This window comes from Aspergillus brasiliensis, assembly GCF_001889945.1.
Source record: "Aspergillus brasiliensis CBS 101740 unplaced genomic scaffold ASPBRscaffold_1, whole genome shotgun sequence".
NCBI classification, from domain to species: Eukaryota; Fungi; Ascomycota; class Eurotiomycetes; order Eurotiales; family Aspergillaceae; genus Aspergillus; species Aspergillus brasiliensis.
Window position 1 is genome coordinate 2,829,685 of NW_027137442.1, and position 26,597 is coordinate 2,856,281.

Genomic DNA, 26,597 nt, shown 5'->3' on the forward strand with positions numbered 1-26,597 from the left:
TTTTTACGCCTTTTAAGCTCCTCCTTGGAGACTTTATTTTATTAAGTCTGATGCTGCGTTGCATTCAGCTCTATTGGTTTTAGTCTATAGGGATCTTTGTATCCCAAACTTCTAGGCTATACTGGCTGTCTGTCATTGGCTCGGTAGCCCTATTAGTTACTTTATTAAGGTATAGACCTACTGGTCTATCGGTCTTCTTTTCATTTTATGTTGTATTTATACAACTTGTTGTTAATCTTAACTGCTGCTACAATTATCTTCTATAGTATGTTTGGTTATTCTTGCTAAATAAGTTTTTTTTGGATCTCCATCTTGAGTCCTTCCTTAAATCATGTGATATAGGCGTTTTTATCCCAGTCCAAGTGACTGGTGATCTGTAAGAACTTAGAGGTATACTTGGATGCTGATCTAGTCTGTTTGAATTGCCATAACTTTCGTTCAGTGTTGTGTGCTGTGTCGATATCTCTGAATATCTATTTAAGACATTCCTTGAATCTGGCGTAACTAGCGAAAATTTATCTAGTATCTTCGTCCTGGTCGTCTACCGACTTCTTCTAATAGTTGTGAATATATAGTTTAAACCAATTGAACGCGGCTCCTGTCAGGTAGGTGGAAGTAAAGAAGATCTTGTTAATCTTATTATTAAGTTTTTCTCTGTTCATGTTAAGGTACAAGTCTAACTGAGTTAAGAAAGCCCTAAGCTTTAATTGATTGCTGTTAAATAGTTCCAGTGGTTGGACTTTAACAGATTTGACTGCTAAGTGATCTTTGAGCTGCTGGTTTCATTATTCTAAGGCAGTGATGCTTTTTTGTAACTGATTAACTATTTCTATTAACTCCTATATTATTGGTATACGCTGTTGCTGTCCTCCACCAGCACTAGAGCCTTGTGGTGAGGTATATAGCGTGCTTGGAGTGATTAATATAATAGATAGTTATAACTAGTAATACTTGTGCTGACTGGTGCTAAATATATTAAATCCTAGGATTGCTTTCCTATTCCTGTTAGCTTAGCTTCACTGGTATATGTACCGTCGAACTGGATCGAGGTGGTATCAGGCTGATAGTCTATCTAAGGATAACTAGTCTTGAATAAGAGAAGAGAAATAAGGCTAGATAGTGCCGCGCAGCTATCCGTAAGTAAGTGCAGATGAGTGTTGTATTGCTAAGCTTCTAAATATGTGATTACTTAAAGACAAGTTAATTTAGCATGAAGAATAGAACTATCTAAATACAGGAATGAGTGTCTTTATATATCCTATCTTCCGTATACTATATCATATACCATCCAAGGTAGATCGATGGTCGATCTAATTATGGTTTGAGATTCTAGTATACCCTAAATATACCTTCAATGGTAGATCTGATGGTAGCTGATCACGTGACTGAAGGCTGTTCCGGGCATTATTCACTTAAACCGAGATTCTACTTAATAAGAGTTGCTGATTGTCTGAGCACTGCCTTTACTAGTGCTTTCTGCCTGGCGAGTCCGCCTCGCTAGTAGCTTAACTAGCAGGGGTCTGTAACAACCAGTTATTTTTAAATAGATTATTAGCCTGATATCACCTCAATCTAGTTCAATAGTATGTATACCAGTAGAGCTAAGCTAACAGGAACAGGGAAGTGATCCTAGGGTTTGACAGTAGCTTCATAGATAGCAGGATTCTAGTATAAGAATATCTACAAAATACTTACCTCCTATGGACTTCTAGATCCTTATCTTAGTATAACTACTAATTTTATGTCAGTACATGGCTGTACATATAGCTAAGGAAGGCAGTGCTACAGGCAGCAGCATTAAATTAATTTAATTATATTAGTAGGTATAAGCGGGGTGAGCATGCTCACCCCAACTATTATACACTTATCCTAAAGTCACCCCGGTCGCGCGATGGTAAAGCAGCGCTCATCCTTGGCTCACGCATGCTGCACCCACCCGGGTATTGGCCGCGTTTAAGCCACACGCCGGGAGGTTAATAGTTGGGTGGGTGACCACCAGCGAATCCCTTCTTTTGTATGTTTTCTTTTTTGTCTTGAATTTTACATTCTGTCATTCCTGGCTGCTGTTGATCGGATAGATAGATATCTGTTGTGATGTAGGTTTGTGGAAAGGATGCTTTTTATGTGATCTGGCTATCCGTTTCAGCTGGGACCAATGATTGGCAATACTGTTGGTAGCTGGAGGAGAGAAGTGAAGGGAAAGCAAGAATCAGCTTTGATGGGAATAATATACGCCGTTATTTTCTCCAGTTTCGTAGCCACTATGTCAATGGCCACAGCCCCAGCGATTCTTTCTGTTCGTTCCATCTGAAGATACAAATTGATTCAATCGCTAAAGAAAATTGACAAAGATACATTGGTCATAAACATATCACCTTCAAGGCGTTCCTTGGCTCAGAAGGCATGAAGTTCTCCATCTGGATGATTTCCCATCCTTCCTCCACCCTTGGCTTATTCCACATGTTCCACCATTTCAGTCTCATTCTTGGACGTCTGGACGCCCTGGATCTTCTGCATTTCACTGTCCTCGTGCTGGATATACTTCAGGGGACGCTTGACGCAGATGGCGTCTGGGTCGCCGACGACAATCAAGGATGGGTTCGAACGGTAGTATGCATCAACATCTTCCAATGTGCGGTTCGCTTTGATAGGAAAAAGTGTTAGTGTGTCTTCGGGAGGATGCAATGGGAGTAAGTGAGGCTTACCTGTCTCTGGATAGAGGAAGTAAATCACCGGCAAAAAGGCAGCATTGAACACGGTCCAGATGATCCAAAACCTGTATCCGATGCTTTGGATTCCGATGGGAGTAATCTCCACGATGACGAAGTTTGTTATCCTGTGCATGTTAGCATAATTACCCGACAAGATAGGTTGACAGCAAGTTACCAATTAGTTGCTGTTGCCACAGCAGCGCCCTTGCCTCGCATCTGGAGCGAGTTGATTTCGGTTGGATAGAGCCATGGGATCTCCAGCATTCCAAGACCAAAGAAGATGTAGAACAGGAAGAAGAATACAATGGAGGCAGAGCCGAACTTGTGTTCGGCGCTAGTTCCCGCTCTAGACTCCGCCAGTGCTAGCAGAATCGTGATAATGAGGAAGGCAAAGAATTGACCGGTGGTGGAGAGTAGCATGAGGCCCCGACGGCCCAGCCGTTCAATCAGCCCCACGGCGCAGCAGGTACAGATCAAATAGGTCACCGAATTGACTGCAGTAAGCAGCCGTGCCAGCGAATCAGTAAGTCCGACGGAGTTGATCAGGACGGTAGGCAAGTAGTAGGACATGATGTTGATCCCTTCAAACTGCTGCATGAACTGCGTGCCAGCACCCAGGAGCAGTCGTCTCAGGGTCTTGGAGTCTCCATTGTTTGTCTTTTTGTGAAACAGAATATCGCGCCACCGAATAGCATTCTCGCGCTCGTAGTAGATGGTGTATTCGATTTCGTTCTTTTGTGTTATGACATAAGCATCGTCAATGGGCTTATCCTCGATGCAGGCAAGGACTAGGGAGGCTTCTTCTTCGCGACCTTTTTGCAAAAGCCATCTGTGTTAAAGCCGTACAGTCAGTAAGGTGTCTCAAGCACACTCTTGGTTACTCCGAGTGGGGAGAAACAGAAAGGGGCAGTGAAGAAAGGAGCATACCTTGGAGACTCGGGCAGCCAGGGGACAGTCGCGAATAGAACAATAATGAACATTAACTGGAAAGCAATTGGGAACCGCCAAGCCACACTTCCACCGGCAAAGGAAAGACCATAGTTGATCCAGTTTACCATGCAAAAGCCAAAAATATTCATCACCAGTTCCAGGAACACTAGCTTTCCTCTCCATTTCGGCTGAGAAGTCTCTGTTTGCCAAACTGGTGCGGTTGTTGTGTTAATGCCGTTTCCCAGCCTGTGTCAACAGTATTAGCGACGGGCAGATACCAACCTGGTTTCTCGTCATACATACCCTAGGATGACTCGGCCAATAAAAATCTGTGGTAGACTATAAGACGTGCAACAAAGTAGGGTACCGACAGTCATGATGGCTGTTCCTATCAGGACTGTCTTCTTCCGACCCAGGCGCTCGCCAATTGTGAAAGCAATGAGAGCACCGAAGAAGCACCCAACATCATAGATCGCAGTAACGGTAGAGAGAGTCGAAGTCTTGGACGGTCCTTCCAAGTCGTGCACTTTCAAGAAGTCTTGCGTGACAATGACGCCGCCTTTGTAGAGTTCAGCTTCTGAACAACCACCTTATAACAACTGGGAAGGAGTGACATACTGAAAAGACCCTGGTCGTATCCGAACAAACTCATGTCAGTAGCACAAGCCACCTAATGAACGACACAGTCAGCGAGATCCCAAGGAAGGTAGGAACAGAGGGAAGTCACACAGTGATCCAGAAAGTCAACCATCCCCCGGTCATCCCCATGTAGGGCTTGTTCTGGCGATTGAAAAAGGAAGGCATATGAGAAAAGGCCCTGCCTGTATGGATTGAAAAGTATCATATAACTTAGAGAACAATTGAAGCCCAAAGGTGACCTGGAAGGCGCTTATATACAACTTCACCTCGCCCGGAATAGGAAAGGAGTCGTCCGCTTCCTCCGCTGTCCATAATGAGTCCACGTATTGCGGGAGAGAACGTCACCGTGGGGAAAAGGTCTGGGGAATGCCAAACGAGAGTTCAGGAGTCAGGACCCGGTCACTCAGGACATCCTCGGAGTTTGGGGTCTTCCCCACATTAGCGGAATACAGGATAGTCTCCTCCGTAGCGGCGTAGAGTGAGGGCTTTTTCTTCTCTCTGGTTCTGTTCCCCAGATCCACTTCCCTAATTGGGGAATTTAGGAGTAGCCAGTGACGTCGACTCGGAACCCCCAGCAATTTCGGCATGCCACCAACCGGCGGTAAGTAACGCCGGCAAGACGCCCCAAGCCCAAGCCCGTATAGTTCTAAAGTCTTTATTTACTTTTACTTTCGTATACGGAGTACACTCCGGAGGAGACAAAATGCGGGGAATCATAAGTAAAGTCTATTGTCAAGGTTTCTAGCTGAGAATAAGGAAGTTACCCCGAGTTCTTTCAAGGCAAAGTATATCCACCATCAATGACGATGTTGGACCCGGTCATGTAGCTGCAGGCATCACTGGCCAGGAACACATAGGCCTGTATTCGAAGTTAGTAAGAATCTTACTTTTCACTGCCCTGCTGGTGCGACTTACGGCTTTCAATTCGGCGGGATCACAGATTCTGCGGCCGGGAATCATCTGCAACCACTGGTCGAACAGCTCCTTGGGCTGCTGTGTGAGCACTGTAGGATTATTCTGTTAGCACTTGGGACATTATCATCTTTACTTATCTGCAAAGTAACCTACTTTTAGTCATGATGAAGCCGGGCGAGATGCAGTTAACCCGAGCGAAGTCGGTCCACTCCACCGCCAAACTCTTGGCGAGATGCACGGCCGCTGCCTTGGATGCATTGTAGGCAACCTGGGTCTGCGGAATATTCACCAAGATGGAGCTCACTGAGGCAGTAATGATCAAGTTGCCCTTGCCCTGCTTCTTGAAGATCTTGCCGGCAGCCTGGGCCGTCCACATGGCGCCATCGTAATTGACGGCATTGTCGCGGCGCCACGTCTCCTCGGTGTACTCCAAGTTAGGGCAGTTCGTGCACACACCGGCATTCGCAACCACGACATCGAGACGCCCGGAACCGAATTCCTCGGCGATCTGATTGATGGTGGCTGCGATGGTGTCCCGTTCAGTGACATCCGACTGGTAGGCTTGCACGCGCTGGCCCGTCTCCTCGGCGATCTTGGCCGCGATCTCGGGAGCATCACTGGTCGAGGTGTAGATGAGGGCAACGTCCGCGCCGGCTTCTGCCAGACCACGCACCACTTCAATCCCAATTCCCCGGGCGCCTCCAGTCACGGCGGCGATTTTACCCTTGAGGGAGAATTGGGTCAGCACGTTGTCGTGGATGTTAGAGGGCTGATAGAGAGGCATTGTGGTGGTTGTGGTTGTGGTTGTGGTTGTGGTTTCTTGTTTCTGTGGTTCGTTGATTCTCGTAAAGGTAAAGGCAAAGAAGTAGAAGAAGGGATATAGAAAATGCAGAAGTCATCGAGAGCAGTGTAGCTGGCTGTTGAGAAGACATACATATATGTGTCGTCAAGGCGATTCTTCTGTCTGTTCACTTGGTACCTTGTGGAGGACATTGATTTAGGGTTGGGACGCTTAGATTTCCGCAAAGAGAAGGATAGGCGGCCCCGCCGAAATCTCCCAAACAGGAAAGAGCATGGACACTTTCCACGGTTTCTTTCCATTGGTCGACCCAATGATGAGTCAGGGGGCTCGATCGCGGCCTCGTGCTGGACGAGACGGGCAATTCGTGCGGGAGTCTCAGACTGCAGCTGGAAAAGAGTTTAATTCTGATTGAAGATATATCAATAGAATGGGAAAAGATCTTCAACAACATCGTGTATGCCAAAAAGCCTCAATAATCCCAAAAATACGGTAAGAACCAGTAATTCGGGATGCCGGTAGTGACTATCAGATAAATACAGTCACATTAATTTCCGAACCCCGCGGCGAGGGAGTCTGAGACCCCGGACATCCCCCGGACATTCCGGATTTGCCCGGGGTCGGGGGTCTCACAAGTCACACGCTGCGGGGTTTAAAAAGAATATCAGATAGAGAATATCCCTGACATTCGAAACCTGAGCGAAGCTTTATGAATCAACACCAGCTATTATATATATACTATTGTAAGGCCTTTCTAAAGAATACCAGGGATTTTTCAAAGAGTATTCAGAAGAATAGTAGACTTTTTTAGAGATTTTGTTCTTTATTTCCTAGTACTATCTTGATCATGCGTAGAGCTGAGTGAATATCAGGAATAGTCATAGTTAAGCTCATCGATTATCACGTGCATAAGCTTGGTATTCTGCATCCATCCGAACAGTTGTTCCAGCTCCGGTGCGGCACAACCATTCCCATCTGCAAGTGTTCCTGTGCAGCCAGCCGACCGGCACTGCCCTCCATGTTCGTCCAACCCGAGATGTCCTTGCGGATGAAAAGTCACCACCTTTCGGGCCGCACTCGTGGCTTTTCACAGAGCTCTGCCGGCTCAAGGGGCCGCGAACCCCTGCGGTCCCGGACAGGTTGGTATGTGTGTGTGTTGGAGTTGCCTGAACCCGTTCGGTCGTCTCTGACTTTTTCGTGTGTACCACTAGTCCGGAGTGTCGCAAGCGGAAGATGAAATGTGACGAACAGAAACCTGAATGTGGTCAATGTCTCCGAGCTGGTCGATCGTGTCGCATCATTGACGGCCTCTTCCGGCCTCATTCGTACTCTTTTCTTGTATCGTCGTCATCGTCATCGTCGCAACGGGCGCATGAGGCTTCCTGTCTGGAGGCCCACTTCCCCGGAGACCCCGAGGAGGATAACCCGCAAAATAGGACGCGAATATCGCACCAAAGTAAGCTACCAAAAAATAATTATATTCCCCAAAATCAAAGGGATCTTGTTCTGTACATCAACATCATATATATATATGCATATATGACATATATGCACATGTGTATGGCGATCATTGCTAACTTGGCTTAGCAACCGAGCCTGTCGTGCAGGTTCCATCCTATAGAGGACAGCGAGCAAGGACGGATTCTCCCAAATCACGGCATTACCAGGATGAACCGGTCCCGGAATGCCACGTCAGTAGTACCTTGGAGGCTCACCGTGTCCGCACACCTTATGAAGCTGGCACCACCTCCATGGTTGAGCTGCCGCCCCCAGACACTCTGGAACCACTGGCGGTCCCAGGTCCACCGGCCATCCTCAGTGCTCACATCCAGAATGAACCAGATGTTGCCATAGTAGCACCGATAGCGCATGGTTTCTCGAGCCTTCAGAATAGCACCCATGAAGACAACCGTCGAGACCGCTGCGAGGTGGCATTCTTCCTGCGACACTTTTCCGAAGGGCCGGGTCAGTGGATGGACGTATGCTGCGACCATCCGTATTTCAGTGAACAGGTGCCCTTATTATCCCCTGTATGCACGCTCATTCGTTATTCGGCAGTTGCGCTGGCCGCAAAACAATTGGGTTATATGAAATCCCCGGAATCCAGCATCCGACAGACGCAGAGCCACAGACTCATGATGCAGGCGTTTGCAGGTTCCAATCTCGACTTTCTCTGGTATGGCGCCAAGTATTATGACAAGGCAATCCAGATCTTCTCCAAACTACTCTCTCGGGAGGATCAGTCCGTTTGTCAGATGTCCCCGCGGGGGTCTTATCAAGCCGGCCTTCCCACCCCGGAAAGTAACGAGTTCAATCTAGCCGCGGAATATGATAACACGGGGACCACGCTGCAGATTATCGCCGCCTGCATCCTATGCCAGTATGAGGACTTGAGTGCCACGATGAAAGCCTGGTCCAGCCACTTGGACGGCACCTATAGGTTACTTCGGAGCTATCTCCATGAGACTGCCACCCCGCCAGCAGCCTTACCCATTCCGCAACCCATGAAAGCAATGGATGCGATCTACTGGTTCTTCGCTATCAATGATATGCTAGATGCTTGTAAGTTTTTTCGTTTATTGAATCTAATTCCCGGCTTATGATTTGAAATAGTTGTCAACAAACGAAGAACGCGATTAGAGTCCAAAGACTTTTCTATCTGGCGTAAAATGGGACTCCCGCTCGACGAAGACGGAAAGCTCATGGCGCACTACGTACAAGAAGTCCATTCGGAAAGTATTTTCTTCAAATACCTGATCTGGCTGATGTGCCAGCTGGTGAACTCCGATCTCGGCAATGCCGTTGAATGGAATGCAATCAACGAGCAGTTTGACCACTGGCAAGCCATCCTCCCTGCAATTTTCTCGTCCGCGATCCATTGGCCGCCGTTTTCAGAAACCGATGACGCTCAGGATCCCGCGCCGATTAAGATTACGTCGCACGAAACGTGGTTCCCCAAGGACGCCTGCGCACTGTCAATGGCGTTTTATAATATGGCACGAATATTGCTGTTGATACATAGACCATTGGAAGCGCTGCGTCAGAAAGTGCAGCACGGTGCCGATCTACTGACGACATACCATTCCCTGCAGCATGATCTCCGCGGCCATGCCATAGAGATCATCTCGATTGCACGTGGGGCGCCAAATGGCACCGTGAGGAAGTACCTCATCCAGCCTCTGTATGTCGCGGGGCGATGTTTGGAGGATGCAAATGAGCGCCAGGAGCTACTCAGCATATTGCGGCAGATCGATGAGGATTTGGGGGTGTTTACGGATTATCGCCAAGAGGATCTTTCTCTGGAATGGGGGATACCGTATCACCCGATAGAAAAGAATATTGTTCCTTGAGAAGCAGGTATTCAGAAAAGAACAAGATACCCTAAGAGCTGCTTCAAATACTTGTAGGCACCCTTCATCTTAGCACTACCCGTTTGGTCAACTCGGGGATTCACCTACTGCATAGGGTATTGCTTAACCATAATATTCATCTTACCTCCCACCAAGTACTACAAGACCCTGCCCCTTAAATGAGCATATGGAGTACAATAGTTGCTGTCAATTATTCTCCAAGCAGCCAGAGCTATCTACCTAGCCGTATAACCTCCATCAACGACAATATCCGCCCCCGTCGTATAAGTACTCGCATCACTAACCAAATAAACATACAGCGCCTTCAACTCCTTGGCCACACCCACTCTGCCCAAGGGAATCATACTCGTCCACAGATCCTTCACATCCTGGCTAATATAATCCGACAGACCCGTGTCAATATACCCCGGACTCACCGAATTGACACGGGCAAACCCCCTCCACTCATTCGCCAACGACTTGGTCAAATGAATACACCCGGCTTTCGCCACATTATAACTCGTCTGTTCCTGGGGATAATTTGCAATATGTCCACTCATCGAGCTCGTCACCACAAATGACCCTGTCCCCCGTTGCTTGAAATGTTCCCCGACCGCTTTCGCACAATGAAACGTGCCCGTCAGATCCGTCGAGATAATCTCGTTCCAGTCTTCAACGGTACCATCAAGCACACCCGCACCAGCGGCCTTGCCTGAATTGGCGATGAAGCCGTCGATCTGACCAAAGTCCTTGATGACGGAGTCAACGAGGGTCTTCACCGAGGTGAAATCACACACGTCGCACGGGTAGGCTTGTGCCTTGACCCCGTAGTCGGAAGTCAGTGTGGATGCGTTGGCCTCGGCTTGGTCCTTGCGTGTGTGATAGGTGATGGCGATCGAGGCACCCATTTCGGCGCATCCCCGCGCCGCTTCGAACCCGATGCCCCGCGGGTTGCCGGCGCCGGTGACCACGATGACTTTGCCTTTGAGGCTGAGGAGGTCGGGGACTGTGGAGGCTTGGGGGATGGAAGTCATTGTGATTGTTGTACTATTTCTTCCTTGTGTCCGTGCGTAATTTATATGTAGTAATAATACCGAATGGGGTTCGGGGTCAACGGTAGATAGTAGACTAGATAGATAACTAGCTAAAGAGCGGCGAATACGGCAGATTGACTTTGAATATATAATTCACACCGGTCAATGGGGGGACCACTTTCTTATCAAGACTGCTGAACAATGCAGAGACCCACATCGTGATGGAACCGACTGGGGCTCTGGTCACGGTTCATCTTCCCGATTTGGCAGACCAGCCAGTATTTCCTCTTTCGGAACATCACCCCCAAACATTGTTTGTACCTACCCCACGTATCCATACCAGGCCAGACCCATGATGATGTGTTGAGGGAGAAGAATGTGAAGAGGGGCATGGCTATAAAGAGTGCTCATGGTGAACGAGCATTTTCTTGCCATTAACTCAACAAGCAAAACTTCTTAACGAGTTTCAATCAGATTCACATATCCATCATGGAGGTAAGTCAGCCATGACCGATGTTATCATTCTATCGGCTAACGCAAATAGAACCCTTCTTTCGTGCTCCGCCAAGTCAAAGACGTTGCCATTGAGGACCGTCCCAAGCCGGTCCTCAAGGACCCTCACGATGTGATCGTCCACGTCAAGCAGACTGGTATCTGCGGTAGTGATGTCCACTAGTATGTCTCCCAACCTCCTCCCTATCCCATCCAAAGACATATGCTAATACTATGTGCAAAGCTGGCAACGCGGCCGCATCGGAGACTACGTATTGACCAGCCCCATGGTCCTGGGCCACGAGTCCTCTGGCGAAGTCGTCGAAGTCGGATCCTCCGTCACCCACCTGAAGCCCGGCGACCGTGTCGCCATGGAACCTGGCGTCCCCTGCCGTCGCTGCAACCAATGTCGCTCTGGCGCCTACCACCTCTGCGGCAACATGATCTTCGCAGCTACTCCTCCGTGGGACGGCACCCTGGCGAAGTACTACGTCAACGCCGCGGATTTCTGCTACAAAGTCCCCGATCACATGAGCATGGAGGAGGCCGCCATGGTCGAACCCGTCAGTGTGGCGGTTGCCATTGCCAAGACCGCTGATTTGCGCGCTCACCAAACCGTCCTGGTGTTTGGCTGTGGTCCTATCGGTGTTCTGTGCCAGGCTGTTGCCAAGGCACACGGTGCGAAGAAGGTCATTGGTGTTGATGTCGTTCAGTCCCGGCTGGAGGTCGCTAAGTCTTATGGTGTGGACCATGTTTTCATGCCGGAGAAGCCGGAGCGCGGTGAGGATCCGATTGCCCACGCGGAGAAGATGGCGCAGAAGCTGAAGGAGGAGTGTGGCCTGGAGGAGGGCGCGGATGTCGTGCTGGAGTGCTCTGGTGCGGAGCCCTGTGTTCAGATGGGTATCTTTGCTGCGCGCCACGGAGGTACGTTTGTCCAGGCGGGTATGGGTAAGGAGGTTATCAACTTCCCTATCACCGCTGTGTGCACTAGGGGTTTGGTGGTGAAGGGTTCCATCCGGTATCTGACTGGATGTTACCCGGCGGCTATTGATCTTATTGGGAAGGGCATTATTGATGTTATGAGGCTGGTGACGAACCGCTACAAGTTCGAAGAGGCGGAGCAGGCGTTTGAGTTGGTCAAGGCTGGGCGTCAAGATGTTTTCAAGGTGATGATTGCGGGTGTTGTTTAGACGGGGATTGAAAATTGGTTTATTGTTTCTTTTTTGTGCGGAATGATTAGATACGATTATATTAGACTATTTCTTTGACTTCATTCTTCTTCTTGTCCTGAGTTGCACGACGTGCAATTGCATCTGCTTGAGATGAACATATAACTATACCGCTTGGCTGTAGAAGGTGCAGAATTGTGGAATCAAAGACCAACGAATGATACAATCCACATTAATTGATTGTTCAGATGTGATAGCACGAGAGAGTACAGTATCAAACGGACTTCAGGCTCAGAATTGGCGGGCATGCATTGAGGCATATTCCAAAGTTGTGTCGACTTCTCAACAATGGGACCCCAAGAATATCCTCAAGGCATAATACAACGAGGAATATTCTGAAACAAACTTCCCAGGCCCAATTACATACAACATCTCACAGAACCCAACAATTGCGGAGATGATGCGGGGACAACATACATGGAGTGCTACGGAGGAGTCATCGAATATTTCCGCATATGGCCCGAGTCATGTAATTAGTAGTAAACCACGGTAAAATACCCGTGTTACCCGTTCCGTGATGGTTTCTTTCATAGATCTCTAATATTTCCGGATCTGGCACATCTACAGTAGATCCACTTTTGATTCAGTCAGCCTTGCTTTGTCCAGATTCCTTACATGTTCGTCATCCTCGTCGACTCGGTACATTGTGCACCCGAGCTATTAGCTACACATGTTTTCATTAATTCAAACCTCCCCAGGAAGGACCCTCCAGGTCCCCATATTTCTCCCCCGGAAAACGCGATTTTAGCTGCTGCCCGGCTGGTCTCGTCCCCACAGTTATTGTGCATTTCTCATGTCGCCGTTTGATAGTAGCGAGTGCCTTAACAGATAGATTACTGGGGAGTTGCCTTTTTCTAAACTATCAAGACCGTTAGCTCAGCTATTGCAGATAGCTTCCGGTATGCTACAGTACTTGGCCGTGGTAATCTGTGATAACCTTCGATTATAAAGCCTACGGAAGCACACGATGCCACATGACGGACAACAAGGTCCCCGTTCTGGACGAAATCATCAGGTAATTGACCCTGTGTACAGGCGAGATTCTGCCCAGTTTACCACATCACCTTCGCAGAATAGCTACGGTACCTACCGTAAGCCTCGTCCTCCCGAAGGGACACCAAATCGAAGTAGATTGCTTCGCCAACGGCGTCATGGTATAGAATTGGATGAAGGGCAGCACGGTATTATTGTCTATTTCAAAATATCTCAGGAATATCCCAGGCTAATGATACTTCAGTCGATATTGAATCTATAGACGGCGTTGACGCTACCGAACCGCAAAGGCCAGCTGGATCTACAGTCCTATCCTCAGCACTCGACACTCTCGGCCTGTTGAATACCTCCAGTATGGAGGAACTGTCGGAATTTCGTGATCTTGCTGGGATCTCAGCAACAACAGAACAAAACACGACAAATCTTCCTCATGATACTCTTCCCGATGGAAACAGTCGGGAGGTGGGACACGGTCTGGAATCACGCACATCGAACGCCTGTGATTGGGATACGTATCAAGATCGATGCGAGATGGCACTATTTCTACGCTGCTTCTCCGAGGGCCCAGGGAAATGGACAGATGTTCTAGGCAGCCACCAACCATACTTCAGTCAGAACATCATCACTTTATCCCAAACCAGCCCTCTGATACGATATGCAGCCTGTGCCCTTGGAGCCAATTACCTTGGTCGAGTCAAAGGCCCGGCGTTGAAAACCCACACAACCATGCGGAACGGCTTCACTGAATCTCAGCCGGACTTCATTTGGTATGGAACCAAATACTACGACAAAGCGCTCCAGCTGCTTGCTCAGCAGGCTCAGGATCCTTGCGATAGTCATGGTATCACCATGACCGGCGATCCTGATACTTCCTACGATAGAGCAGCCAATATATACCCAGCCATTGCAGAATGCATTCTTTCTCAGTACGTGGATATTAGTGAGACCATCACCACCGCAGCCATTTCAATCCATCTCGATAATGTGGACAAACTCCTTAGATTCAGCGACTACGATCCTGCCAGTCCCTGGACGTTGAAGCATGTGCCTGAACCTGACAAGGCAATAAGTTCGATATTTTGGTGTTTTGCCATCAATGACGCTCTAGACTCATGTAAGTGTAGGTATGACGCTGCCCAGAGATAGTGTAGAATCATATTAACTTGGATTCTACTTCTAGATGTTTCACGGAGACGCACACGGTTAGATCCCAACAATCTCTCGTTGTGGCGGGAACTAGGAGGCCTACCTCTTAACGATAAGGGCGATTTGCTGCTTGACCATATCAGCGAACAACAAAAAGCTACTCTTCTATTCAAAAGCTTAGTTCGACTCCTATGCCAGCTGCTCAATTCAAGCCTGAGCGACACAGCCGAGTGGATTAGCATCAACAGCGAGTTCGATCGGTGGTACTCCATACTGCCCAGTTGGTTCTCATCACCACTTGTCTGGACCTGGGCGCCTGACGAGTGTCCCGACCAGAATCCTCGGCACCCGGCTGCGTCCAGTGCTACATGGTTTTCCTGCGACACATGTGCTCTGGCAATGGCATTCTACCATATGGGACGGATGTTGTTGTTGATCCATCAGCCTATAGAGCTGTTCCTGGAGCAATATGGCGACCAGCCGGATGTCCTATATACTTATAAGAAATGGTGGAAGGACCTTCGTCAGCATTCCAGCCAGACTGTTTCGATTGCCCGAGGCATGCCGAATGACACGGTACGGAAATACCTGTTGCAGCCGTTGCATGTCGCAGGGCGCTGCATGCTGGATACGCGGGATAGGTTGGAGCTGCTTGATATATTCAAGCAGATTGGGGATGACCTTGGTGTGGCTACGGAGTATTACAGGAGAGACCTTTGTGGGACATGGGGCTATCCATTGTCTTGTGCTCGAGATAAACTTGGTGAATGATAGTCAAAGTCAATGTATGAAGCCGAGGACATTTCAGGAACGTCCGAGCTATACAGCTAGCTCTCACACACCCGGGGCACAGGATTCACTGCTACAAAGACCGACTGGTTTGAGGCGATACTGATAGAATGTCCATAGTGTATAGAAGGCTATGCTACGTTATACACTTAATGCTTCAGAGGAGACTAAAAACGTGAGAGGTGTTACAGTCTTTATGACACGCACATAAGAAGAGCGTAATTTTCAATGGTGGCCCCGAGCACAGTCCATCTCTCTGCTGAGTCTCCATGACCTCAGCAACCCCAGGGTGACATCCCCCGACACACCACCACACCACCCCATCCTGGGAATGCACTAGCCCCAACATCAAACTCTCCAACTATCAACCACTTCCGTCATCAATTATATTCCACCTACCTACTCCCCAGCCTAACCCCGCTCCATCCTCGCGAAGTATCTTACGTCGTGTGTATTTCCCACCAGAGTCAAAAGCCAAGGCAAAGGCAACAGGCAAAGTGGGCCTATCGGGACCGACGACCCTAAATTCCCGAATCGGGATAAACAGCCCGGAGCCTCGGAGATGATGCCGCGGTCGGCACTACACGAGGGCATTGAGGCAAGTGGCCGGACCGCTCGATGATCGAGCATTGCCGATCCCAACGCCTAAATTTCCATAATGGGTTAGTGCCGAGTATACTTGCCCCCAAGTCCTTCATCCTTCCTCCATATCCCAAAGGGACTTCGGGGGAGGGATTTTGTGGAGGCGGATACGGGGATATATCATTATCAGATATCATCATATCATCATATGAGCTCTGGGAAAGTGCCGAAGTCGGTCTTTTGTAGGAGGTTGTCTGGTGTGCCGGTTTATTCCGATGGTGATTGGAGTTTTACTACGAGTCTGATACTGGATACCTATGTTGTATTTCAGTGGTATGAAGGCCGGCATACAATTGTGATGTTACTATCATAAGACTGCATATGCAAGAACCATAGTAATCCATAGATTATATCATTGAAATCTTTTAATCTAAAGTAGCACTACTGTACTGCCACTGGCCGTTCACCGACAAACAAACAAGCAACCAACCAAGCAGACGAGGCCGTGCGCTAGAGGTTCCCTAGACCTATCAACCTTTGTATGGCCAAACAAGTAAGGTACTCTTGCAGTCCCCGGCTATTTCGCTCGAAACGGGCAATTTCCACGCCAACCAGTGACACACACACAGTGGAGTTTCGGAGTGTAGTTGTGGGGTAAATGTTTTTCAGATGAGTGCCATGTTTAAAAGGTAGTAAGTACGGAGTAGCAAGTAGATGGTCTCGTCCCCGATAAACATCCAATATTCAATATGAGACGCACATCTGTCACTGGCCTGGCTGAAGTGACCGGCACCCCTACTGGTTTGGCGGGCCTGGTGTCTAACAAGAGATGTTTGGGATTGGCTTTGTTTGCTTCTCTCGGTGGTGTGCTGTATGGGTATAACCAGGTTGGTTATATCATGTGGATTAGATGAGAGTTGCATATTGATTGAGCATGGTTTCGTTTAGGGTGTGTTTGGCCAGGTCCAAGTCATGGCTGACTTTGAGCACCGGTTCTCTGCTACTGTGAGTTCAATGGCCTCTGGGTCTATATCAAAGGTCTTAGCTCATGTTTGATAGCTTAACAATTCGTCAACGAAAGGCCTTCTTACTGGAATTCTGGGTACGTGTGGTGAAGAGGAAAATTCATCATAGGTTAGCTAACAGCGTGTCTAGAGCTGGGAGCAATGGTCGGAGCTTTGAGCAGCAGTCCCCTTGCAGATAAATATTCACGAAAGGCAAGTACCTTCTTCAATGGATATACTCACAGGCAGCCTCTAACAACTGATAGCGCTCCATCTCAGCCTGGTGCATTATCTTCATCCTAGGAGTCGCCCTCCAGGTCGGCGCGACCAACAACGTTGCCTATATCTACTGTAGGGACAGCATATACCATATAACTCTGTTGATATACTAACATAATTCTAGCGGGTCGTTGGTTTGCCGGGATGGGCGTTGGTGGACTCTCTGTGATTGTACCCATGTTCAACGCTGAACTGGCACCTGCATCTATCCGAGGTACTCTGGTAGGGCTGCAACAAGTAGCGATTTGCTGTAAGTAACTTTTCAGCCTAATCGATCAATGATTCTCCCCCGCTAACAATTAAGTGGGCATCATGGTATCATACTGGATAGGCTATGGCACGAATTACATCGGCGGCACCACCTACCCCCAACAATCCAGCGCAGCTTGGCGAATCCCACTCGCAATCCAGATCGTCCCCGCCCTTATCCTCTGCATCGGCTCCTGGTTCCTCCCATATTCACCGCGATGGCTCATGCTCGTAGGCAGGGAAGAGGAAAGCCTTGCCGTCCTCGCTCGCCTCCGAAACCGAGATACGAGCTCACCAGATGTTCAGTATGAGTACTGGTCGCTCAAGGTTGGGGTGTATGCGGACAGAGAAACGTCGCGAGTGCGCTATGGAACCGAGAAGAAGAGCTGGCGCACTGAAGTCTCCGAATATAAGCGGATTTTCACAACGAGGGTGTTGCTACATCGGGTTGGTCTCGGCGCAGGCGTTCAAGCCTTTGGGCAGTGGTCAGGTAAGCATAGATCCTTGGAGTCTCATCAATCCAGTGCTAACGTCAATAGGAATCAATGCAATCATATACTACGCCCCAACCGTTTTCGCACAAGTCGGTCTGACAGGCGGGAGCATTGGCTTACTCGCAACCGGAGTTGTAGGTATCCTAATGTTCGTTTTCACCATCCCAGGTACCCTCCTGGTAGACAAAATCGGTCGAAAGCCCATGCTATCCTGGAGTCTGGTCAACATGGGCATTGCGCATGCCATCGTTGCCGCGCTGATCGCCACATACGGAAGTGATTTTGCCGCACACAAGAATGCCGGCAACGCGGCGATATTCTTCATCTACTGGATCGTCGTCAATTACGCCATGCCTTGCGGACCCGTCGGGTGGATCGTCACCGCGGAGTCATCCTCGCTCGATATCCGTGCCAAAGGAGTCGCGATCGGATCGGCAGTGAACTGGATCATGAACTTTGCCGTCGCACAAGTGACTCCGGTTATGATCGCGAACATTGGCTACAAGACATTCATTGTGTTCTTCTGCTGTTGTGCGCTCGGTCTGGTCTGGGTCTACTTTGTTCTGCCGGAGTTGAAAGGGTTGTCGCTTGAGGAGATTGATGCTGTTTTTGCGGATGAGTTCAGCGCAGAGGATCGTCTTCGTCGCGAGCGTATTGCACAGGAACTTAGGGTCCCTGAAATGGCGAATGTGGGAGCGCATGGCGAAGCCTTGTCTGGGAAGCAAGATGTTGAAATGGTCGAGGGATAGGTGCTTTGTTGCTGGAATATTTTCCACGAAGTGTCGCGAATTGATGTTGAATGAGGATACGTTTACTCTAGCTGATCCATTTCCTGATTTATGACTATCGGGAATATATACTCCTAGATATCAAGAATTACGATTTGCTATCCTCAAAGACTTAGAGGTCGGCTCAATGGATATATATTCACTGCCAATTTGTAGGGGAATCGTGTGTGACATTCAATGATATAGTAGGCCGATGGCATAAGTTGTTAGGGGATCGTAGCCAGTTTTTATCATTGCAAGTTACAAGATATCATCAAAAGTTCTAGAAAGCTATCCATAGTCAGTAAACATGTCTAATTATATTCTCTTATCAATTTAATTATGAATTCTTATTAATCAACAGCTCGATGATCACTACTCTTGATTGATAGATAGATTCTTGAGTTATTATTTTATAATCACTTTCACGCACCCCTCGGGCCCCTATATATATAATCCTTGTCGACCAGTTCAACTCGACCAAACCATACCTCCACCATTACCTATTAGCTACAGAGTACCCATCTACACATCACAACTTCCCAACCGCCCAATCCCACAATGATCAGGAACATAGCCGCGAGCATCCGTGGCCTTGCCAGCCGGCGCAATAGTCAACCCAGCAAAGTCATCAAAGAAGCCCGTCTCGGAACTGTTAAAAGCCCCCGAGTTGCTATAGCCATTAGGCTGGCATGCACGGCCCAAGGCTGACTTGCAAGATGCCGCATTTCCCTCAGTGGCACTGAAGAGCTGGTTCTCCGGTTCGGCGGGGGCGATCTCGACCACATCTTCGAAGAAGCATCCCTCGAAGAGACCGCGGCCCTTGTCGCCGCCCTCGATGGCGTGTCCCGGGATGGAGGACCAGACGCTGTTGACTGCGTGAAACAGGGTCGTGCCGGAGAGGGCGGGGCCGCGGCCGGTGGTGTGGTAGACGTAGTTGCCTAAGCAGAGTTGTCAGTTAGATGGATGGAGTATCAAGATTTCCGTGGGGTACGTACTTTGGAAGGTAATCTCGTCTCCAGGGCCAACTAGCTCCAATGTCCAGTAGTGGTGGTCATCGCATCCTGCGGAATGGGTGGTTACGCCATTCAGGAAGTTGTTGGACCAGGTCATCCGGGTGTTGGGGTTGAAGCCGGTAACGTAGTGTTGGCGTCCGATGAGGGAGGTCTAGTAGCAGTCAATATGAAATTCTTTCTGAGGCTGTGGGAATAGGTGTGTTGGTAGTTGTCATACTTCGCAGTGATCGATCCAGATCAGGTCAGCGCCGAAGAAGGTGAACGCGTCGCCACCCCAGACGAGGCTGTATACAAGATTATCAACATTGTGTTGTTTCAAATATGCAAAAATAGTAGTTATGAGATGTACTTACCTCGGATTGAGATCCGTGATCTTGATATTCTGCACGATGATATTGGAAACACCACCCTCAAAGTACAGCCCCTTTCCACTCAGCACACCGGCATCTCCCTCCCCAACGAGCGTCTTGTTGGACTTGATCCGGATGCCATTCTTCGCAGCGTTATCGTACGTGACCGTTGCAACAGGGTTGTCACCACACCATCCGTTGGCGTTGATGGCCAGTTGGCAGGCCTCTCCGGTGCCCCAAGGCGCGCATCCATCTTCGGTCGTGGTTCCCTCGGTGCCAATGAACTCAAAGGTCTTGGTGAGGACGACCACTTGCGGCTCGTCACTCTCCAGCAGCGAGACAAGCTCCTCGTTGGTCTTGGGGTAGCTGGGGGTAATATCGCCGCCGCCAGTCACGCCGGCTGCGAAGCCCTCTGCAGCACCTTGGACGATCTGGGCGCTGGCCAAGGCGGCGTTGAGGCAGAGGAGTTGGAGGAAGGAGACCTTCATGATGAGCAGATTTGACAGAGTAAAACTATGATTAATGGACAGATGTGCTGTACTAGCTCCAGGCGTCCATTCTTATCTTTTTCAGGTCACCCCATGACATATCAAAGCCAAGAAATAAGTTTTGCCGAAGAAAGAAACCCGGTAGCTACAGGAACCACCGTTGTTACATAGTGATCATAGTTCCTCCGGCCAAGAACCATCCTGCCCCACAGTAATGCGGTCTTGGCGCTCAAGTAGGAACGCAGTGGTTTCAGATATAGTTATGTCCTGCACCGCACGATTCCTAACCGAAGTTATCTTGTACCTCCTGTGGGATTGATACAGTGGTCTTTTTTTAGATGCTTGGAAGGATCACGGTCCTTCGCAGGAATATGTGGTGGTAAGTCAGACACTTCCGAAGTGTCTTACAGACCTATGAATATTATAAGCCTTTTCACATGCTGTCAAAGCTGCTTTTGATACCAAGTATCAAATGATAATAGCTCATCATATTTCCCTCACAGAGTCACCGCTATAGAGGAACATTTGTTGATCAGTTTGGTTAACAGTTACACTAGCAAGCTAGCTAGTGACTATCTACACCTGGACCCTAATTAAGGGTGTGGTGGACCCTGTGATTAGTGAACTGAACCCCTGGAGGACCCTGACCCACTCCTCCGACAGCCACACGGCTTTTCCACTTCAACAGCCGAACGGGATGTCCCCGGTCAGGGCGGAGGATGAGCCGGCCATACGCATATTCATAATTATGCATATGTCCTTCATTCAAGGGTTCATTCAATTATAGTCGATTAGAAGCAGATCGACACTGAATCTTCAATTCTAGTATATACTCAGCTTTCCCAAAATTTCTGGCAACTCTACAAGCAATATCTCTTATCTCAAGGAGTATAAATTTGGAACCTGCATGGCGGAGAATATTCGGACCCAAGTCGGAAGGATTATAAGGCAACTTTAGTTATATGAATTCTCCGATCAGAGACATCTCCCTGCGGGCAACTAGTCCACATTGATCTAGAAGCCCGGACGAGCTCAGGCGGAGGAGGATGTCAGTCTTTTCACTCCGTCACATGGTTTACATTTATGTGCACAAATGACGGACTCATTTAATTAAACATTCATGCTGTATCATTGGGGTTTATTTTCCATTTTCCTTGTGATGTAATCAGAGATAACAGGGAATGAAAAGGATATCCCAAGATATAGAAATATCGAGTAAGATTTCTGGCTATCCAGATCCTTGGCCAAGGAAAATCCAAAGGAGGAACGGTTGTGCGTAAGGACACTTATGCGGCAGGCGATCTGGTAATGTTACTACCTACAGTAAGTGTTCCAACAAAACTCCATGTGTCAAGCACACGGAATCTCTTCTAGATCTGAATCCTGCATATTGTTGCAGGTGAAGACAGGAGAGTCGCCACTAGGTGGAGTCACATGGATGTCTTGAACAGAGATATTGTGACAGACCTGGCAGCTGTTAGTGGCTGCATTGCAGTCTACAGTCCCCAACCTATAAAAACTGGAACTTACATCCGGGCTACTACAGGTTAACTCTCCAATCTCAGGGTCATACTTCTTGGATGTCGTTCCTTTGAAATCTTTGAAAAGAACATCATCGATCACGAGTTTCGCCTTTCAAAGCCCAGTCAGCTTCTCCCGGTGGCTACATTCTCTGTCTCTCATTAGCTACTAGGCACTTACAGGGTACAGATCGCACAGTGTCTGATTCTTCGACTCGTAGCACTGCGAGACAGAGATGACGTGGTCATTATTCTCGCTTTGCATGTGTTCATAGGTAACGTTGCGGACTCGACCTAACCCCCCGCCGTTGGTTGAGCCAGACGTATCGGGAGGAACACCAGGCCAGACCTTGATCCGCGCCACATCTGATGCATCGGTCATGGAGACATTGTAGATGTACAGATCTTCAACAATATCTGTTTCACCCTGATATTGGCCCAGGCTACCGACAGATATACCATGAGACCCAGTGCAGTCGAGATTCTGGATGACAACTTGGGTGGAGTTGGGCTTGAACGATACACAGTCTGATTACCACGAAATATCAGTTCAGTACGATGCTCGAAGAAGGATATAGCTTACCGTCTGTGTTAACAATCCTTGAGTCTTGAATCACGACGTTCGAACTGCGATAGATATCCCAGCCGTCTGTGTTCTAATCACCAATCAAATTAGATTTTGGTCAACAATAAACAAGCGGATAGACTAGAATGAAAGGATAGGTCGAACCTTGGCCGGAGCATCTGCTATCTCGCTCTCCACCAGCATCGCCATATTACTAATGAGGATATCCGTGGAATTCGCAATGAGATTGAACCAGTTTGGTGAGTTGAGCATCGTGAGCCCGGAAATGGTGGCATGATGCAGTCCGTCCGTGCCCAGGAGGCAAGGACGCATGACACTGGAATCTTCAGCCATCGCACTCCACCAGAACTGACCGGCTCCTAGAGTAGAACATGGACCTTAACCATCTGTTTCTGGTATACCGCAATCGAGAAAGCATACTCACCATCAATCACCCCCTTCCCATCGCCGTAGATATTCACGTTATTGCCTCCAAATCGCCAGAACAGGCTCGCAGTTTGAAACTCATATTGGAATGCCTGGGTCGGCCAGAGATTGAGATCTTTTTTGAAAGTAACATTGCCCCAAATGGCGAAATCGATGTCGCTCAGGAAGGTCAGATCCAGTGCGGTTGTAATGACAAAGTCCCCTGGCGGTATAAAGACGGTGCCTCCGTTGTTGCAATTGTGCGCCGCGGCAAGAATTCCAGGACCAGCATCTGTCAAGTTTGGCTTGACCTCGCAGATATTCTTTGTGTTGTTTTGACGTCCAGAGGCGGGTCCGAAGTTCTCTGGAGATTTTGGATATGCGGAGATGATAGGGGCAGAAGGGACTGCACCAGACACGCTCAGTGCGGGGAGAGTAACGATCAAAGTCACTAAGGTCGGGAGCTTCATGATGGATGGGTTTGGAATTGTTGCATTCAGGAAGAAAGGTATTGACGATAAAAGGACGTAGTAAGTTTGGTGTATAAATCAATCTTGACGATGCCGTGTCATGATACGCCAGCCGCGTGATTATCCATGGATATGATCCATCTCGGAATTTAAGCTAACAGGCTGAATTGTAGAATATATGGGAGAATCTTCCCGGACTAGGCATGCTTTAAGTGGCAAGAGCTCTCTTGGCACACAGCATGTGAATTGTAAGCTGTTCCCTTGAATCTCATCGAACCTACAAGGTTTTGATTAGAATTTAGGTTGTGAAACGATGTAGTTGATGGCGACATCTCTAGATTAGCGGATCAGCACATATTAATTAGCAATTAGTTGTTTTTTCTCGTCCTGAAAGAGCGCATATGATGGCTCTATCGCCAGATTTATTGGCAGTGAGGCCGAATGACTCGCTAAAAGCTCACTTGCCGAGTGAGAATCTCATGACAATGACACATTCAGTGCATTGTCCCTTGCTACGGTGGAGCAGAGATCAGCGCTCCCATTTAGCCTGGAAAATCTTCCATATCATAAGCCAAGAAGAACATGCCCAACATGCAGCTTAATATCAGGGATTTCTCCACCAATTGGTTGTAGTGTGCCCCGTCTCGGGGTTCCAGGCTACCCTGGTTTGCCGGCCGTGCCGAACCTCGGAACAAGACCTTTTGGCAGCGTCAAGGGCCATCTTATCTCGGTTACGAAGGATTATAAAGTGGAGTTTTTCTCGATTATCATGCGATTCAGAATGAAGTCTACCATTATCAGGCCGCATTTGAGTCAAAAAGTACAGCTCATCCCAAGCTACTACTGGAGATTTTATCGCAATCTGCCTCCGCAGACCCGCTACCGGCATCCACAACTCATCAGACTGCGAAGTTTAAGCCCAATTGGCATTGTATATTTGGTCATGGACGTTGTGCCGTTCCAAGCTGCAGAGGAAAGCACTGAAGGGAAGGTCTTCCTGGAGAGACAGTGGCGACCCCTTGCCAGGGTAACTTGTTAATCCTCTACCTTGACTAATGCTGTTCACCCGGAAGGCTGGACACCACTGGCCAAAGGAGCTACGCCGTAAGTAGTCTTGTGATTGACGTGTTACTCGATACAGGGAGAGATTGGCTAGCTTAGGATTAAATTCCCCTTCAAGACTCTGAGACATAGCGTGCTATGACTGACTCGCAGCTCTGGATTGGAGACGCCTGATACTATGATAGATAATACCGAGGGCATGCGTGCAATGAATAGCTGTATAAGAAGTGATGGGAATCAGCAACGCCGACGTAGTTGTGACAGTGATCATTCCGAGCAAAAGCTGGGGTACAGGAAAGGTAATTAAAGTCAAGTATGGTTCTAGAGAAGGCACATTATGCTTCTTGGCGCAGGAAAACATTAGCTAGGTACCATAAATGGTAATTCCTCTATCCAGATAACTACTCATTTTCGTAGACTATTATCAAGCTTATTGGACAATTCTTATTTCAAGGTATAACATAAACTAACTTGCTGATTAATTATCTTGAATTAAAGTAGCTCGAACAGCTAAATTCGTAAGGATTATAAAAGGAGTTCAGCAGCGAATAATTTATGACTCAGGTCTCCTGAAGACTTCGTCAATCTAGGTTGAGATTTTGATATATCCATTCCTTATTCGTTCTAACCATTGCCAGCGCTGAGATGATTGTGCCAAGTGATGAGCTGATATACAGGAAGGGACTCGAAGTAATCACTCGAAACAAGTAGTCCCATCCCTCAATAGATACATGCACATCTAAGGAAACTCACTCATGCGTAGCGATTGACCTATTCTTCTGGGAAGGCCCATAGCTCGGTTTGATATTGCCTAGTCAAGGTTAGAATAATAGTCATTGTTGCATCTACTGCAGATATGAAGGAGAATGCCGTCTGTGTCAAGTATTTGTGGTAGCTTTCGTAGTAGAGAATGATTGACGATGGTAACTCACACTATTCAGACCATATAGTACTGGGCATGGGAGACTGCCATACGAAGTCTGGGCTATCCGAACATGACAATCTATCTATAGATACTGAGACCGAATATCATGAAAGGTAGAGTATAACTTCCATAAAATCTGTTGCAGATTAACTTCGTCTGTAAGAGCACTCTCTGATGTGTAGTAAATAGCCGAGATCAAGAGGAACCACCCCTGCGACTTGGGTTCCAAAGTAGGAACTTTCATACTCAGCTTGGCACTCTTCAGATGCTCTGAGAACTATACATCATATAGGATAATATCCGCTATGCCTCAGAGAACTGTCAGATATCCCAGGTTTTGCTGATTAGGAAGAACCCAATGTCGCGGGAACTGCCACTTAAAACAGGCAAACACGATAAAATAGTCAAGAGACAATATCATCTCCAAGAAGTTATAAAATACCCTTCATCCCCAAACAATCTGGGAATCAGAACAGAACCATCACTCTCATCATCCATCAACCACAGTGGATCACCAACTCCCCCAGCAAAATCCAACAACAACAACGCGCGAGACTACACTCCATCAAAATGTCTTCCGAGAGAATGCAATGTGTTCCCGCGGACCTTCTCGACATGACCGCCCACTTCACCATCAAACGCCTGAAACTCTGCGCAACCTACCCGCAGAACCTCGACGACCGCATCGGCGACACCAACATCCACCTGCAAACCAACACCTGGAACCTGCGCATCCAGGCCAACAACAGCCCCGATCCCGACAACACCGACAACATGGTGAGAATGGCCATGAACCTGGGACCCGAGCACACCGGGGTCCAAGACAGCTTCATCCAGATCAAGGTGTTCGACGAGAATAACGGTGCCTACGCCACTGACCGTTCCTACGTGGCCCCTGACCAGATCATCAAGCGCGTGCTCATGAGGCCCGTGGGACTGACCATTCAACGGCTCTTGGAGATCATCCGTGAGGAACATCTGGATATGTACGTGTACACCGGTCAGCATGAGCATCAGGAGACCCGGTATTGGTTCAAGTTGCTCGTTGATAAACTGGCCCATCATGGCAATATCAATGGTACCGAGTATACGAATGCTCGCAATGCGCTGAGCACTGTTTGGGAGGACCAGCATAATCGCGTGAACCTTGCTGTCGTGGCTAGCCCGTTGCGCGGGACCATTCGTAATGATCCTCCTGCTGCAGTCAATGGAGCCAATGGGGTCAATGGAGCCAATGGAGTCAATGGAGTCAATGGAGCCAATGGATTCGATGGAGCCAATGGAGTCAATGGCGTCAACGGCCATTAATTAGGCATGTTAGGCATGTCTTGCATGTCTGTGGGTGAAAAAAGGGCTTGGTTTTTAGGCTAGGT

At 48.3% G+C, this 26,597-nt stretch overlaps 10 protein-coding genes across 10 annotated transcripts; 5 read left to right on the forward strand and 5 right to left on the reverse strand.

Moving 5' to 3' along the window:
* Window positions 1–2,422: 2,422 nt before the first annotated feature.
* On the reverse strand, window positions 2,423–4,445 carry ASPBRDRAFT_655671 (sugar porter family MFS transporter; the record flags this gene model as incomplete). Its single annotated transcript, XM_067628561.1, has 7 exons — window positions 2,423–2,642; window positions 2,706–2,836; window positions 2,887–3,540; window positions 3,639–3,887; window positions 3,945–4,200; window positions 4,260–4,311; window positions 4,371–4,445. The coding sequence occupies 7 exons, from the start codon at window positions 4,443–4,445 to the stop codon at window positions 2,452–2,454; spliced, it is 1,608 nt and encodes a 535-aa protein (XP_067485039.1). The 3' UTR covers window positions 2,423–2,451.
* Window positions 4,446–5,021: 576 nt separating this feature from the next.
* ASPBRDRAFT_202699 (uncharacterized protein) lies at window positions 5,022–5,979 on the reverse strand (the record flags this gene model as incomplete). The annotated part of the gene is made up of 3 exons (XM_067621642.1): window positions 5,022–5,139; window positions 5,196–5,284; window positions 5,349–5,979. 3 exons carry the CDS (start codon window positions 5,977–5,979, stop codon window positions 5,056–5,058), a joined length of 804 nt encoding a protein of 267 aa, XP_067485040.1. The 3' UTR covers window positions 5,022–5,055.
* A 1,035-nt stretch (window positions 5,980–7,014) lies between these two features.
* Window positions 7,015–9,489, forward strand: ASPBRDRAFT_37038 (Zn(II)2Cys6 transcription factor domain-containing protein). Its single transcript, XM_067623637.1, has 4 exons — window positions 7,015–7,033; window positions 7,072–7,450; window positions 7,582–8,556; window positions 8,608–9,489. The coding sequence occupies exons 2-4, from the start codon at window positions 7,228–7,230 to the stop codon at window positions 9,342–9,344; spliced, it is 1,935 nt and encodes a 644-aa protein (XP_067485041.1). The 5' UTR covers window positions 7,015–7,033; window positions 7,072–7,227; the 3' UTR covers window positions 9,345–9,489.
* Window positions 9,490–9,580: 91 nt separating this feature from the next.
* On the reverse strand, window positions 9,581–10,378 carry ASPBRDRAFT_61293 (SDR family oxidoreductase; the record flags this gene model as incomplete). The annotated part of the gene is made up of 1 exon (XM_067628295.1): window positions 9,581–10,378. The coding sequence occupies one exon, from the start codon at window positions 10,376–10,378 to the stop codon at window positions 9,581–9,583; it is 798 nt and encodes a 265-aa protein (XP_067485042.1).
* A 489-nt stretch (window positions 10,379–10,867) lies between these two features.
* On the forward strand, window positions 10,868–12,060 carry ASPBRDRAFT_25424 (NAD(P)-dependent alcohol dehydrogenase; the record flags this gene model as incomplete). Its single annotated transcript, XM_067622174.1, has 3 exons — window positions 10,868–10,873; window positions 10,923–11,053; window positions 11,115–12,060. The coding sequence occupies 3 exons, from the start codon at window positions 10,868–10,870 to the stop codon at window positions 12,058–12,060; spliced, it is 1,083 nt and encodes a 360-aa protein (XP_067485043.1).
* Window positions 12,061–13,446: 1,386 nt separating this feature from the next.
* ASPBRDRAFT_115306 (uncharacterized protein) lies at window positions 13,447–15,009 on the forward strand (the record flags this gene model as incomplete). Its single annotated transcript, XM_067616887.1, has 2 exons — window positions 13,447–14,032; window positions 14,273–15,009. The coding sequence occupies 2 exons, from the start codon at window positions 13,447–13,449 to the stop codon at window positions 15,007–15,009; spliced, it is 1,323 nt and encodes a 440-aa protein (XP_067485044.1).
* Window positions 15,010–16,358: 1,349 nt separating this feature from the next.
* ASPBRDRAFT_112178 (uncharacterized protein) lies at window positions 16,359–18,384 on the forward strand (the record flags this gene model as incomplete). The annotated part of the gene is made up of 8 exons (XM_067616630.1): window positions 16,359–16,496; window positions 16,558–16,614; window positions 16,669–16,711; window positions 16,765–16,830; window positions 16,893–16,964; window positions 17,017–17,142; window positions 17,197–17,631; window positions 17,681–18,384. 8 exons carry the CDS (start codon window positions 16,359–16,361, stop codon window positions 18,382–18,384), a joined length of 1,641 nt encoding a protein of 546 aa, XP_067485045.1.
* Window positions 18,385–18,801: 417 nt separating this feature from the next.
* Window positions 18,802–20,256, reverse strand: ASPBRDRAFT_166991 (polysaccharide lyase family 1 protein; the record flags this gene model as incomplete). Its single annotated transcript, XM_067619600.1, has 4 exons — window positions 18,802–19,343; window positions 19,401–19,569; window positions 19,636–19,702; window positions 19,772–20,256. The coding sequence occupies 4 exons, from the start codon at window positions 20,254–20,256 to the stop codon at window positions 18,928–18,930; spliced, it is 1,137 nt and encodes a 378-aa protein (XP_067485046.1). The 3' UTR covers window positions 18,802–18,927.
* Window positions 20,257–21,409: 1,153 nt separating this feature from the next.
* On the reverse strand, window positions 21,410–23,347 carry ASPBRDRAFT_37039 (uncharacterized protein). The gene is made up of 6 exons (XM_067623638.1): window positions 22,787–23,347; window positions 22,507–22,721; window positions 22,360–22,432; window positions 21,958–22,304; window positions 21,787–21,888; window positions 21,410–21,723 (listed from the first exon to the last, which is right to left on the reverse strand). The coding sequence occupies exons 1-6, from the start codon at window positions 23,235–23,237 to the stop codon at window positions 21,607–21,609; spliced, it is 1,305 nt and encodes a 434-aa protein (XP_067485047.1). The 5' UTR covers window positions 23,238–23,347; the 3' UTR covers window positions 21,410–21,606.
* A 2,462-nt stretch (window positions 23,348–25,809) lies between these two features.
* On the forward strand, window positions 25,810–26,532 carry ASPBRDRAFT_114793 (uncharacterized protein; the record flags this gene model as incomplete). Its single annotated transcript, XM_067616846.1, has 1 exon — window positions 25,810–26,532. One exon carries the CDS (start codon window positions 25,810–25,812, stop codon window positions 26,530–26,532), a length of 723 nt encoding a protein of 240 aa, XP_067485048.1.
* Between the last annotated feature and the right edge of the window lie 65 nt (window positions 26,533–26,597).

Coding starts and splice junctions, on each gene's coding strand:
- ASPBRDRAFT_37039 (XM_067623638.1), bottom strand. CDS start 23,237: ATGAAGCTCCCGACCTTAGTGACTTTGATCGTTACTCTCCCCGCACTG. Junction 22,722..22,786: donor TGGGAAGGGGGTGATTGATG/GTGAGTATGCTT, acceptor GTTCTACTCTAG/GAGCCGGTCAGTTCTGGTGG. Junction 21,724..21,786: donor TAACCTGTAGTAGCCCGGAT/GTAAGTTCCAGT, acceptor AACAGCTGCCAG/GTCTGTCACAATATCTCTGT.
- ASPBRDRAFT_37038 (XM_067623637.1), top strand. CDS start 7,228: ATGAAATGTGACGAACAGAAACCTGAATGTGGTCAATGTCTCCGAGCT. Junction 7,451..7,581: donor GACGCGAATATCGCACCAAA/GTAAGCTACCAA, acceptor AACTTGGCTTAG/CAACCGAGCCTGTCGTGCAG. Junction 8,557..8,607: donor CAATGATATGCTAGATGCTT/GTAAGTTTTTTC, acceptor GATTTGAAATAG/TTGTCAACAAACGAAGAACG.